The 14,929-nt window shown below is 38.5% G+C and overlaps 1 protein-coding gene across 4 annotated transcripts in view; it reads left to right on the top strand.

The window, feature by feature from the left end:
- The window catches only part of cdc42bpb (CDC42 binding protein kinase beta (DMPK-like)), a 97,176-nt gene that overhangs the window by 39,205 nt on the left and 43,042 nt on the right, over window positions 1-14,929 (top strand). For all 4 annotated transcript variants that reach the window (XM_016481156.1, XM_016481157.1, XM_016481158.1 and 1 more), the window contains exons 3-5: window positions 10,982-11,065; window positions 13,380-13,475; window positions 14,367-14,515. In XM_016481156.1, coding sequence (XP_016336642.1) covers window positions 10,982-11,065; window positions 13,380-13,475; window positions 14,367-14,515 — 329 coding nt within the window. The remainder of the gene's footprint in view (window positions 1-10,981; window positions 11,066-13,379; window positions 13,476-14,366; window positions 14,516-14,929) is intronic.

Genomic DNA, 14,929 nt, shown 5'->3' on the forward strand with positions numbered 1-14,929 from the left:
ACAGTGAAAAGTTTCCTTACTTTAGCAAAGGAAAACCAGTCTCCTCTTGGCTTATATTGACATTTTTCTTTGCAAATCTTCGGTTTGTACTTCTAATTCGTGACCGCCGTTTTGTTTTGTTGTCTCTCCACGTTCGTCACTAATCACGCAACGCCGACGTGCTACGTCATCCACCGGAACGGCTTCCGCGTATGACAGTTGGCAGAAGTGATATAAAAGTGTTTATTACGTTTGAAAAATTGACATTTTTCTTACAAAAATGCATGGATTCACTACAGAAGGCCTTTATTCACCCCCCGGAGCCGTGTGAGGCACGTTTTATTATGAATGCACGTGCTTTATTTGACAACTTGTGGACTGTTCAACTGCAACACCCCCGGAGCCGTGTGAAGCACGGTGGTGCTTCGAGGGTGAGTAAAACACAAGCCAATTTTCATTTTTGGGTAAACGAACCCTTTAATTTGTGTTCTGAAGATGAAGTAATGTCTTACAGGTTTGTAATGGCATGAGGATGAGTAATTAGGCTAATGACAGAATTTTCATTTTTGGGTGAATTGTCCCTTTAAATACAGTCTTTTACCTTTGTCTTTTCAAATACTTTTTTGCTTCAAAACCAAGTTAGTACTGTTGTGATTTACCTTGTAGCTGGTTGGTTTGGTTCATGGCTTATAACTCTTAAATGACTTTGAAAAATCCCTATTGGAAATTAATGGGGAAAGGACTTGTGGAATCAAGGCTGCTAAAGAAGTGGACGGTTGCTCTGTTGCACTCTACAGTCTCTATCTGACTGTCCAATTATATATAACACCATGTGTGGTCAGATATTTGAAGAATGAAATGTATATTACATCAATTACACAATGCTTAGCTAGATGTAGTCAGATTAATGTGTGTACTTGCTAAATGAAGCCAAGCTCACATTATATAGGTATGTAAGTCTGACTTCACAAAAAACAGACTAGGAAGATTTCGGCTTTAAAATGACCAATTATTAATTTTAAAAAAGATCAATTATAGATTTAGCATAAAACTCAAATTCACAGAAATTGACAGTAAAATAAACTATCGTGTGGCGACAGATTATCAGATATTTCTGAATTAGGAGAGAAACATTTTGCTGTGTCACATATTTCTGCTGTGTCGTTACACCTCCCTCGTAAATGAATGTTGTGTCTTTGACTCATTTCCTTGGGAAAATGCATCCAATGTAAAACTTCTGCTTTTTCTTCAGATGAACGGAAGTTAACTCAGCTTAAACAAAAGAATATAGGATGCATCACTTCCTGATTCGGAAGCTGAATAAGACTTTATTTTGGGGGAGGTCTGTGGTTAAATTTCTGTGTTCACTTGCCTGTTTATCAGTTGGTTTTGTTTTGATTCCACTTAATTCTTACTGTCTCTTAGTTTTAGTTGATGACAAAAACAGGGAAGAGGACGTGCATGTGAACAGATGAAGTGTTCATCTAAGCGCTCTGTACAACCAAGTTCTCCTCCTTACCGTAGATTCCTGTCAGGAATGTCACTTGTGGCACAGGAAGCAGGGCAGGACGGTGCAGCTTCCAGGAAAGGCTCAGGAAACCAGAACCGTCTCTAAGGAGTGACTTTCGTAAAAATAGTGTTTCACTCTGCATGTAATTTGTGCTGTTCATTGTCCCCTCCTCAGCCACCGAGACCTCAATAACCCTTCTTTCTCAGTCCCTTGGCTTTTTTTTGTGAGTGTCACGTGGGTCTAATGATGACTCGGATCTTTGGGGGGGTTTTGCTCTTTGGGGGAGTTTTGCAGTCTTTCTGTTATCATCAAGCCAGGCTATTGTTAGTGTGTGCTGCAGCTTGTGTCGGTTTCAGAGCACTCGGACTCATGTGTGAACATGGTGCTGCTGTTTTGTTCCCTCTCTCAGCCGTTTCCTGTGGTTCTAACGTTGCAGGATGTACTTCCAGATAAATCTCTTGCATTTCCTGTTTATGATTGATGGCATGGTCCCAGCTGAAGGCCTGGAATTTGGGACTACTTAAAAGAATAGTTCACTCAAAAATGCAAATTAACTTTTAAAAAAATTATAATTTTTTAATCTGTCACTGCAAGCTTGACTTTTTAACTCTTGGCAAATAACAAAGCAGATGTTCAGCAGAGTGTTCAGGCTGCTCTTTTCTATACAATTAAAATGAGAATGGTTGAGTTACAAAAATAACAAAAAGCACAATTTTCTGACCATAAAAGTACCTTTGAAGTGGTCCATACTAGTGGTCGACCGCTATATCAGCCGATATTTGGCATTTTTCAAATTTGACATTTGACATTATCGAGTATTTTGCAAAAACCATTCAAAACATCCAGTATGAAGTGTGCATTTGTATCCTGCACGATACGGACAGGAGGAGAGTTCAGCTTCATTGAGACGCACGATCGACGAACTTTAAACTCGTGATTTCAAATTATACAACTTTTGCACTATATTCCAAGTTTACTGAAGCCATACAATAGCTGTTGATGAAGAGCTGAAAAAATTTAAAGGGATAGTTCACCCAAAAATGAAAATTACCCCATGATTTACTCACCCTTAAGCCATCCTAGGTGTATATGACTTTCTTCTTTCAGATGAATACAAGCGAAGTTATATTAAAAAATGTCGTGTCTCTTCCAAGCTTTATAATGGCATTGAATGGGGGTCGAGATTTTGAAGCCCAAAAAAGTGCATCCATCCATCATAAAAAGTGCTCTACACGGCTCCGGCGGGTTAATAAAGGCCTTTTGAAGTGGATTGATGCGTTTGTGTAAGAAAAATATTTTCATATTTACATACACATTACATATTTAAGATTTTATAAACCGTAATCTCTAGGGATGCTCCAATCGATCGGCCATAGATTGGTATTGGCTGATAATCACATTTTATGACTCGATCGGTACTCACTATTTGGCCGATCTCACGAACCGATCGCAATTTGATGACGTCAACACCTGACCACGTACATGATGCGTGGGGACGTAAATGATTTTAAGCCACAGTCATGTCATTGCTGGTGTGGATATGCTATGACGTTTCGAGAAACAATGAAAAATTCGCTATATTTGTCGTGTATGTTTTGCATGATGATGAATGGATGGTTCATATTTAACAGCAGATTCAGTGACGTTAGAGCTGATCTGCGCCTCACTGCACAAGTCTGCGGCGCGTTACATCTGAACCGGAGCTGATCGCGGCCGCTTTAGTCAGTGCTTGTGTTTATGCAGCCGCGGCATGTTTCTCTCTTTTGTGAATTGGCACAGCATGGAGGACGGAACAAGATCAGGCGAACGAACACACACGCGTGAAATCGTCTGTCTCATGAAAAAAATTTAGTTAATATTTGCATCATTAATGATTTATTTTATCCACCCGCGACCCACCCGCAAATAATCAGAACATATTAAAGCGGGAGAAACAGAGGTTTCCACTAACTGTTGTACACGCATTCACGAGAGAGTGGCATTCCAGCGGATGACATGTAGCATAAGCTCCATTTTTAAAATGTTTTCTAAATAAATGAAACCATGGAAAACTAAAATGACTTTTAGTGCTACATATAGGAATCTAATTTGTTCTTGAGTGAATGAGATTTGATAATGTGTGATTTCAAGAGACTGTAAATAAAGCTCTCAAGTCATATAGCTACTTTTATGGTACTTTTTGTCATTTTTGGAGCTTGGCAGTCAATCTTGGAAAAGCAAACATCTGGGTTTGTAATGACATGATTGAGTGTAGTGTTGTCACGGTACCAAAATTTCAGTATTCAGTACCGATACCAGTGAAAATCCACGGTTCTCGGTACCAATTTCGGTACCAAAGCAAAACACAAAAACATGCTAATGGTACCGTAACGTTTTCATTTTTTTAGTACCGACTTGGTACCGAAATAGCGGGTCTTTTGACAATACTAATTGAGTGTATTTGATGACTGCATTTTTATTTTGACTGTCCCTTGAAAGACTTGCTTTTTGTGATAGAGTCTAGTGTTTGACGCATACTTAAATGGCACTCCTTGTCCTTTGTGCCTCACCTGATACTCTGAATGATTATTCTGTTGAATAGAACACGAAAGAAAAACATGGAACAGGGAGGGGAATCAAGGAGAACTAGATTGAAGCAGACATTTTTTACATAACGTCACAGTGAGTCACTACAGGGCAGACAAAACCGCCTGTAATGACTGCTACAGAGTGAGAGCTATACGTGTTGAGGATGAGCGCTGATCTCTTTATCTGTTGTATTGAGTGAATCACTCATGTAAAGAATGATTAGGTCAAAGTACTTGGCAAACCCTGTCCTCAATATTGATTTAGAGAAGACGGTGGCTTCTGTTCTCTAAAGGTAAACACAATTAAGATGGTTTGCAACTACGGGCTGAAGATTCAGCCCCGCACGCTGGCATTTCTCTGGCAGAAGTCCAGTGTTTTGTTATTGCAGGGCTTCTGATGTCCCTAAAGCATCTTGAATAGTGTTATTATTTGCCGTTGGCTTGTCCAGTATCAAATCTGGTATATAACAAAAAGAGAACTGTATTTATCTCAAAGTGCCTATGGATACTGATTTTGCTAGACGTTTTATTGGATTTAAAGCTATGAGACTGTCTAGATCAGTGTTTTCAGGCTTTCACAGGGCTGATAGTTCACCAAAAAATTACAATTCTGTCATTTACTCACTCTTATATTGTTCAAAATGTGTATGAGTATTGTTGAAAACACAAGATGATACTTCGAAGGATGTTGGTAAGCAGACAGTTGCTGGTAGCCATTGACTTCCATAGTTTTTTTCTTCTTCTCCATACTATGTAAGTCAATGGCTGCCAGCACTCTGATGACCCAGGACTGGTTTGAGAGGGTGTTGGTATAATTCATAGGACTGTCTCTTGCCTCATTGGGTCATCGTTTACGCTTATTTCAACAATGTTGCATTCATTTGCCACGTTTTTAACATTTAACTTAAACATTTATTCATTCATTTATTTAGAATTGTATTGTTTTGTGAATTTTACTGATGGTAAGTAAAGTTATCTAGCTGAATTTGTCGTTTTGGAATTATCAGGTAGAATTGTCTGAAAATTAGAAACCAATTTAATGATCATCTTCCCCATATGCAATCATTTTCTAGTAAAGGCTTTTTGTTTTTATTTTATAATTGTATTTATTTACTTTATTCTTTTTATTTTTTTATTTTTTATTTTTATTATTAAATAATGTTTAGGGGGAAAGTGAATATGTGGCAAGTAAAAATCAGAACTATTCATCCGACTGGAGTGGACCAGTATCACAAATTTGTGTTATTGAGCCCTGTATCACACTCTGTGTTGCACAATTAAGGCCCAAAGCCAGTTTAAAATTTTATGTTGCATGTTCAGAGTGATGCAACCCCTTCCTTGTCCTCAGGGTTGCACGGTTGCTTAGCACCCATCTCACTGTATAGATCTGTACATCAGAATCACTGATGAACTCTGACCTTTGATCCCCTAGGACCTTAGCGCTTGCGTACATGATCTCTCCTTTGGACGCGAGTGCGTTGGTGACAATTGCATTGCAGTGTCGACTTTGGTCACCCGCTCCTCTCCTTCTCCATGTACCTCCCCTGCATTTTCAATCAGGTCAAGCCGACTGCCTTTGTGGAAACGTGTGTCTAAAAAAGGAGAGAGGGAAAGAGGTGGAAACATGTGTCTAAAAAAGGAGAGGGAAAGAGGACAGGAGACACAGAGGGAGGAGGAATTGGGGGGTTTCTGAGCACTCAGGGTTCGGTTTGTTTTTGTAATGAGGTCAGTTATCTGCTGCGGTTTGGAGCCTTACAGATAAGAAGCATGTGTGTGATTAAGCCTCTGTTTGAGTTTGTCGTTAAAGTGGGCCTTTCAGATACTTTGATTCATGCACAAACACACTCCAGAGGACATCAAAGGGGGTCGAAAAGTTGAAAACAGCAGCAGGGCTCGTAATTTGCTCTTAGTATACAAAGTTAGCACTGTGTTCTTTGCTGAAGCAGCACATTGTGCTGTGGGCAGGTATGCGGGTGTGGGTCCACGTGAGGGGAACACTGTTCCTCCGCTAAGGGTGAACACACATCATGTGATGTGTCCCGGGCAGCGAAGTACAGGGAAATTCATGACTCCACTTAACATTAGCTGACTGGACGGTCACAAATAGCCAGTGGACAGAAGATAGCAGAATAACATTGGTCATGCACAGAGGTTTATGTTTGAAAGTCATAGGGGAAACAATGAAATCTCACAGTGATGTCTATATTGTAGATTTATGAACAGCTCCTGCCTGTAAGCCTAAAAAGTAAGCCTATTCTCTGTTCCAAACTCATATGACTTGACTTCTTTAAAAGGAGATGTTTTGAGGAATGTTCATGCAGCTCTTTTTTTTTTATAGTGACTGTCAGGCCTCCTAAGGGAATAAAAAAAAAATTATAAAAATGGTCCACATGTACACTACTGTTCCCCAGCAAGGATGCATTAAATTGATCAAAATTGACTGCAAAGACATTTTATCATGTTGTGGATGATTTCTATTTCAAATAAATGCTGTTCTTTTGAACTTTCTGTTCATCAAGACTCCTAAAAACTAATGTATAACAGTTTCTACAAAAATATTAAGCATTAAATATTAACTGTTTTTAACTTTAATAAGAATTAAGTAGCAAATCAGCATATAAGAATGATTTCTGAAAGATCATGTGACACTGAAGACTGGAGTAATGACTGCTGAAATTTCAGCTTTTTTAAATTACATTTTAAAATATATTAAAATGGAAAAGTTATTTAAAATTGTCATCTTTCACAAAATTAATGGTTTTACTGTATTTTTGATTAGGGCTGGGGAAAAAAAATAGATCTTTCGATTAATCGTTTTTTAAATGACATCGATTCGATACCGATTCTCAAAAGCCACGAATCGATCTTTTCCGGGATTTATTTCAGCACATTTAAAACAAGATCTGATTAACGTGAATCCTTAGTCTTCTCCACTAGATGTCACCCTTATTTACCTTGCGCGATGTTAAATAGCATTTGTATTAAAACTATATTCACTGAATGTAATTAAAAAAAAATCAAGAATCGAATCGAATCAAGAGCTTGCAAATCGAAATCGAATCGAATCGGGATATCTGAATCGATACCCAGCCCTATTGTTGATCTAGTAAATTAAGTCTTGGTGAACAGAAGAGACAAAAACATTTTAAAACATCTGGAATGACAGTCATAGAATTTTTTTTTTTTTTGATTGGACAAACAACAGCATGACAACTATTTAGTCACTAAAATTGTGTGTGGAAATAAGTGCTGTGAGCAAAAAAAATCTTATAGTGTTGGGCAATATGCTCCATAGTCATATCATCCTATCATCCGACTGTGAGATCGCTGATACACCATATCATCATGCTAATTTATTAGCCGGAGAGTGAACCAACGCCAGGGTATGGCTAAAAGCAGCCTAATGTTTGTGTAATCTATTAACTACACATTGTATCTTTTTAGTCAAGTAGCATATGGATGTTATTTTTTTAATATGACTGAATTTGTATTTACCATGATCACAATTTAATAAAAACATTGTAAGTTACTAATTATATAATGCTTACATTTCCTCAGTTATTCAATCATCAGCTACAGAAAACAAGCAAAGAACATTTACATTATCAAAGACAGCCCTCTACGGACGCCTTGGCAATTGAATTGCCATTGGCTAGTAAAATTTTTAGTTTACTCGCCAGACTGATAAATATGTAAATACACATATATCACAATTTGTGGGCTTCTGCTTGTCCACTCGCCTTTTGAGGACTGACCACAGGTTCTCTATGGGATTGAGATCCGGGGAGTTGTCTGCATTGAGCGTAAATATCTGAAAGTACACTCTTAACATCAGTCAAGCATTATTATATGATAAACAATATTATATAATGATAGAACTTTAGTAATTAGAATTAAAACTTGATAATCATGTATGAATGCATATTAGTCATTTTAACTGAACTTCAGACTGGTGGGGGTGCTTTTTTGGTCATTTAGTGTTTCTGTAAAAAAACAAAAGGGGGAAAAAAACTAACAAAAATACTGATAAGATAATAGTGATACAAATTCTACTAAGAACAATATAAAATGCACTAAGGATTAATGAGCTGCTGGATTCATGAATATTAATCAGGTTGTGTGCGTTCGCTCGAACTGATTTGCTGAAATCAAAACAGGGACGATAATAGGTGAGCGCCAGCCAATGAGATTGCCGTTTGCGCTTTAGTTCCGCCCACTACCGGAGAAAGCGGCAGTTCTTAAAAGCTCAAGAATTCCGAAGGAACGCTGTTATTTTGACAGGAAAATACAACAAAGAATATCGTTTACATGTAACGCGTCAATTCTCTCTCTCTGACTCTGCGTGTGTGTGAAACAAAGCGACGGCGAGTTGTGCGCCTTCACACTACAGTTTACGGTACATTAAACACAGGTGTAGTGGTCTGCATTCCCGCGGCTCTCCTGCAGGAACCGCGAGACCCGACCAGATTTTTTGCGCCGTGGGATTCAATTCCCAAATAAAACGCGGTAGCGGTCGGTAACTGGTGTAATTTGAACGGGAGCGGGCGTTCTAACAATATCCCGTTCCCGACGTCCATTTAGATCAGCATATGTGTGCTTTATTCTTATTGACCACCGGTACAGCCTGCACTCGGACTGTCAAGCACGCGCTGCACACATGCTTTCTGCATCACGCGTTTTATTTGCGGGGTCTGTGCAGCATGTGCATACCAATGCTCAGAGCAGGCTGTACCGGTGGTAAATATACGGCCCTCAGTCAGAACATGAGTGACAGAGCAAAATAAGGATGGAGCAAAGTGTGGATGAGCTGTCCTTGAAGGACGTTCAACTGTTTTGTTTATGTTTTGCTTAGCCTATAATTTTAAATGAAATATGTCATATTTATTTATTTTTCTCTGCGACTTTCCTACTGTGTTAACAGAAAAATGTCAAATGAATTTAGTATTTTTACAATATGAATAAAAATAGCTAATAGGCTATTTTTGTACAACCTGCAAAGTTTTTTTTTTTTCTCTTTGGGACACTTTTTCCTATTGTGTTGTAAATGTTGAACGAATTGTATCCTGGCAAGACGAATAAAAGATAAGAAATACAATTTTTGTACAACATTTTTATTTTCTCTGACACTTTTTTCCTACTGTGTTGCATAAAATATTAAACTAATTTTGTGTCTTAAGATAATTCATATAAATTCAAGTCAAAGTCAATAAATTCAAGACTCTTGACAAGACGAATAAAAAATAACATACAATTTTGTGCAGACTACACTTTTATTTGTTAGCCTATCTCTTTCTTTCAGTAGCGGAATTTTAAATGTGAGATTCTGGAAACGAGATCTAAATTTAGCGGGAACGGTCGGGAAGAAAATTATTCTAAGCAGACAGTGGGTGAACAAAGAGTGAATGTATAGCGGGAGCGGGTGGTTGCAGAATATAACCTTGCGGGAGCAGGCGGGACCAAAAAAATAGTTCCGCGCAGACCTCTACACGGGTGCGCTGCGCATCCATTCAGTTGAACTGAAAAATATCACAGATCGCTTGACGGAGAGTAAAACTCTGAAGCGCTCAGTCAGTGTGTTCGGCGAGTGAAAATATATCTGTGCTAAACTTATACTTAGCCTCCAACTCACACACTGGCGAGTAAAATCTGAGAATTTATTAGCCATTGGCTAATATTCAACATCATCTATTCGCCCAGAGTGAAGATTTAGTCGCATATGCGAGTGATTTACTCGCAATGTAGAGGGTTGAAAGAGCATCACTGACTTCAGTCTAGCACGAGTTTATGCACGTTAAAAAACACTCCCATTATGATAAGTGAAGCTATCTCTTATACTTACATCAAGCACATCTGCACTTTGTTGTTTATGATAAGAGAATTCGCAAGAGAGGAGTCAGTGAGCGTGCACACTCAACAACAAAACTCCGGTCGGTGTTTCGGCGATGACTCATCTGAACGCCTCTGATTGGCCATTGCATTTATAAGCTCAACAGAATCGTGTGTGATTGGTTATAACGCACAATACTGTAAAAACGCATAAAAAGAAATATGATGGGACAAACAAGCCCTAATATTAATTAGATCATAATACTAGTCTGATGATGATAATAATAATAATCGTCTTGATATCGTCAAAGGCATCAGCCACAGGCGATATCTGACAATCGTCGATACGCGATGGTATCGTCTGTCGGCACAACCCTATTAAAATATTCTCTTTTGTCTTCCAAGTACAAAATTAAACTATGGGTTTGTGATTTAAACAAAAAAAAAAATCATTTTTCATCATTCATTTTTGAGTGAACTGTTCCTGAACGAGCCTTAACCTTTCATTAAACATGAACTGTTCCTGTCTGTTTTTAAAGCTTTGGTTTTTGATCTTTGGTAACAAGTTAGTTGTTCACTTATTTCAGTCACCAATATCACAGTCTCTCACTGCATTATCACTGCATTTATGCGTCTCCTCCCTGACTGGTGTGTCTTCCTTCAGGCAGGGTGTTTGCTGTCCCCACCCCACATGAATAACATCCAACAAGACACTCCTTTCCAACCTGTCCCTGTCCTAATATTGAGTCACTCCCCCTGCAGGGAAGACCTTAGTCACCCTTGACATTTTTTGATGTGCTACAGTCTTATGACCTACATTAACCGGTTCTTGAGTGCCATCTCTCTTTTTTTTAATGCAAAAAGTAAGCAGTCTTATGTCTCAGCTTTTCCTTTTTCTGATTTTCAGAGGCATCAGAGATCAAAAGCATCTCATTCAGAGAGTTTCTTTCACCGTGGGGTTTCGGTCTAAGTGGGCCACAAGTGCATGCAATGAATAAATGAGGGAAATAAAAATGCTCAAATTCACCACAGCCTCTAAATCATGCTGAGTTTTAATTTGTTTGTATGCATTGGCTAAATCCTCATCTCATCTGTCTAGGTTGCTGTGGTGAAGATGAAACACACCGAACGTGTTTACGCCATGAAGATTCTCAACAAGTGGGAGATGCTGAAGAGGGCCGAGGTAAACAGATTTCTGTTCATGGCTCATCATCATTTGTTACAATTTTCAGGGCTTCAAGCGGCAACTAAATGGTTGAAAAGGTGTTGAAAATATATCTAGCATTTCAAAAAGTAGTTGCTAGCAAAATATAAATTTTTAGGGATGCTCCGATCGATCGGCCAGAGATCGGTATCGGGCGATAATCACATTTCATGACTCGATCGGTACTCACTATTTAGCCGATCTCACGAACCGATCGCAATTTGATGACGTGAACGCCTGACCACGTACATGATGCGTGGGGACGTAAATGATTTTAAGCCACAGTCATGTCATCGCCGGTGTGGAAATGCTATGACGTTTCGAGAAACAATGAAAAATTCGCTATATTTGTCGTGTATGTTTTGCATGATGATGAATGGATGGTTCATATTTAACAGCAGATTCAGTGACATTAGAGCTGATCTGCGCCTCACTGCACAAGTATGCGGCGCGTTACGTCTCCACGGGAACCGGAGCTGATCGCGGCTGCTCTAGTCAATGCTTGTGTTTATGCAGCCGCGGCATGGTTCTGTCTTTTGTGAGCTGGCAAAGCATGGAGAACGGAACAAAACCTCATCTGAGCCATATCGCTGATCGTGGGCTGCTTTTAAATGAACGTTTATTTATAAAACAAAATATCTTCTTTGGCCATATTAGCCTACTCAATAGCATTAACACAGGCTTTACGCCTTTCAAACTTTATCTGGAATGTCACCGTTTCTGTCACTGCCACTTCCCGATCAGGCGAACGAACACACACGCGCGCGTGAAATCGTCTGCCTCATGAAAAAAATGTAATTAATATTTGCATCATTTATGATTTCTTTTATCCACCCGCGACCCACCCTCAAATAATCAGAATGTATTTTAAAGCGGGAGAAACAGAGGTTTCCCCGGTAACAGCTGTACACAAAGCAGCGCTGAGCTCACAAACTCTGCTTTATCAGGCATATAAATGTATTGTTCATTGTTCGTTCATGTTAGTTAATACATTAACCAACATTAACTAATGGAACGTTATTGTAAAGTGTTACCTTAATATTAAATATCAATATATTATTTTTATTCACTTCTATGTAACAGAATCAGAAATAAGTTTTCTTTTTTTTCTTTTTTTTGGACTTTATTTGGAATCCAAATAATGTATAGTCCTACAAAGCTATTATTATCAGAGCATGTGAGCAGAGCATAGTGTCACTGAAGGTAGCATCATTTTACCAACGTTGTCCAGTACAGCTGTTACTACACCATGTTATAGCACAGTAGCGCTACTGCAAACAGGAACAAGTATACTGCATAGAAATTTCCTGTCAGCGCGTTATTTGAGCGGACTTTGCTTTTTCCGGTGAGCATGAGCGGTACACGAGCAGAACGCACATTCATAGAGCGGAATATTGAGCGGAGCGTCAAATCGTGCAGTGACAAGGAGAGTGAAACCTGCGGGCTGAACACTGTCGGGTGGAGCGCGGCATGCCATATATATTATTTATATGTAGCCTATATTTTCGGCTCGTATTTTCGCTCGTTTTTCTCTTTCGGCCGAAAACCGAAAATGCCATTTTAGGCCGATAATTTTCGGCGGCCAAAAATTTGGTGCATCCCTAGGAATTATCTAAACTGAACAGCCAAAAATATCCATCTATATTGAGCAATTCTGTAATTTGGCAACTAAAGTTGCATTGTTTGTAAGAACCAGTGAGTTGCTAGTCCTAGTTTTCCCATAAGATCTCCATAGCATTTTCCCATAGTCAGTACCAAGCCTCTTCCTAATGGCTCGATGACTGCAATCAAACCCTCTCTACTGAAGTGTATAGGAGCGCAAGGTAATTTTCCTTTCTACTCCAGCTCTTTCTTGCCCCGGTTTCAGCCTGATCAGTCCTGACAGTGCCCACAGGCCTCCCAGAGGCATGTCAGGAGAACTTTTGTCACTTGGACTTGTCCATAATCCTCTTTGAGCTTCACTGGGCTCCTTTTATTCCTCCTTTATTACATGTCCAGAGTCCCAATTCAAACAGATATAAGATCTAAGACTAACATCTAAAATGGGAAACCCATGTACATCATCACTGCAGGTGGATGTAGTTTAATTTATTGAATGAGTTACCCATTCATTCTTGATCTCCAAAAACTAGGGCTGCACAATTAATTGTTTTAATTAATTTTATTTAATTGAAAATAAAAAAAATTACTATGTGTCAGTTTTTCTTATAAGGTTGTTAAAGCAAAGTGTAGGAAATAACAAAAATAGTTTTTGAATGTTTGGATGTAATAAGTCTCCTCACATCTAATGTAGACGGCGTGTTTCCGGGAAGAGAGGAACGTCCTGGTGAATGGAGACTGCCAGTGGATCACTACCCTGCATTATGCTTTCCAGGATGACAACTACCTGGTGTGTGTCTCCATCTCTCCATACACTTATTCTCTTAGGACATAACTGAATGTTAGCTGTCAATTAGTGAGTTGTTAAGCCTCAACACTCGCAATTTTTTTAGACCTTCACATCTCGAGCCTGATATAAATCATAATCTAAATTATTAGCAGTAATGCAATGTTATTTTATGTTATTTATATGCTAAAGTAATATTTCTTAAGATTTTTAACTATATTTGTTAACTTAAATTTTAAAAATAAAAGCTTTCATTTAAATTTTAGTTTAAGTTGTAATTTTATTTTATGTGAATTTACATGCTTTAGTAATTTATTATTATTATTTTGAATAATTCTATTTAGCTTTCATCTTAATTCAGTTTTATCCATTTAAATATCTTAAACAGAAATTAGAAATTTTACTAGAAGTTTTTTTATGTAATATTTATATATTTTTTATCTTTATTTCTGCTTTAGTTTAATTAAAGAAAACTATTTTGAATAGTTTTAATTAACAATAACAACACTGAATGCATAAATAGCACCCATTCTGGGTGTAATGTAAGCTATCTTGAAAAAACCTCTAAGCCATACATATTTAATGTAATTAATCTGTAATTATATGATGTTTAAATAATTATCAGTGTAAATGGTGGCCATGATGAAAATGTCATGTTTATCAGAGTGACTGATGATTATTTGTAGCACAAACTCTGATAGCGCAGCCCCTCAAACACGCTAACACAGAGTACTGGAGGTTAGGGCACAGTGCATTCTGTGTGGTTACGTGATAAATATTTGTTAATCATACTACTCTTTGATGTCGTTCAGTTGATATTATGAAGTGCTGAGTCAGTGTTTGTGTAATTGAATGGTGTTGTGTGATAAGGGATGATAATGTCTCCTCCTGCAGTACTTAGTGATGGATTATTACGTGGGAGGCGACCTGCTGACTTTGCTTAGTAAATTTGAGGACCGACTCCCGGAGGACATGGCCAAGTTCTATGTGGCAGAGATGGTGCTCGCTATCCACTCCATCCATCAGCAGCGCTACGTACACAGGTGACATGATTGTGTGTTTGTGTGTGTGTGAATGGAGAATTAAAGAACAAGTGAGAATCAGACGCAGACTTGATTCTTGGTTCGCTTTAACCAGCAAGACTTAGTTTACCACAAAGATCATGCTGGTAGACTGGCACCAAACTAGCATAAACCAGCCCAGACATTTATACTTATACATTTAGCGAACACTTTTACCCAAAGTGAGTCAGCTCATGCATTTCCTGGGAATCGAACCCATGACTTAGGAGTTGGGATACTGGGATATAATCCTGGGCATTCATGCTGGTCTTCTCAGCAAGGTTTTGCTTTGTTCTAGGAGTTGTGTGGACAGGTGTCTTTTATACACCTAACGAGCTGACATTAGGAGTAACTTCTTAAAGTGGCGGGACTAATCTGTGTTCCACATGGGCACAT

Source organism: Sinocyclocheilus anshuiensis, unplaced genomic scaffold (assembly GCF_001515605.1).
Source record: "Sinocyclocheilus anshuiensis isolate Anshui unplaced genomic scaffold, SAMN03320099.WGS_v1.1 scaffold405, whole genome shotgun sequence".
Taxonomy (NCBI): Eukaryota; Metazoa; Chordata; class Actinopteri; order Cypriniformes; family Cyprinidae; genus Sinocyclocheilus; species Sinocyclocheilus anshuiensis.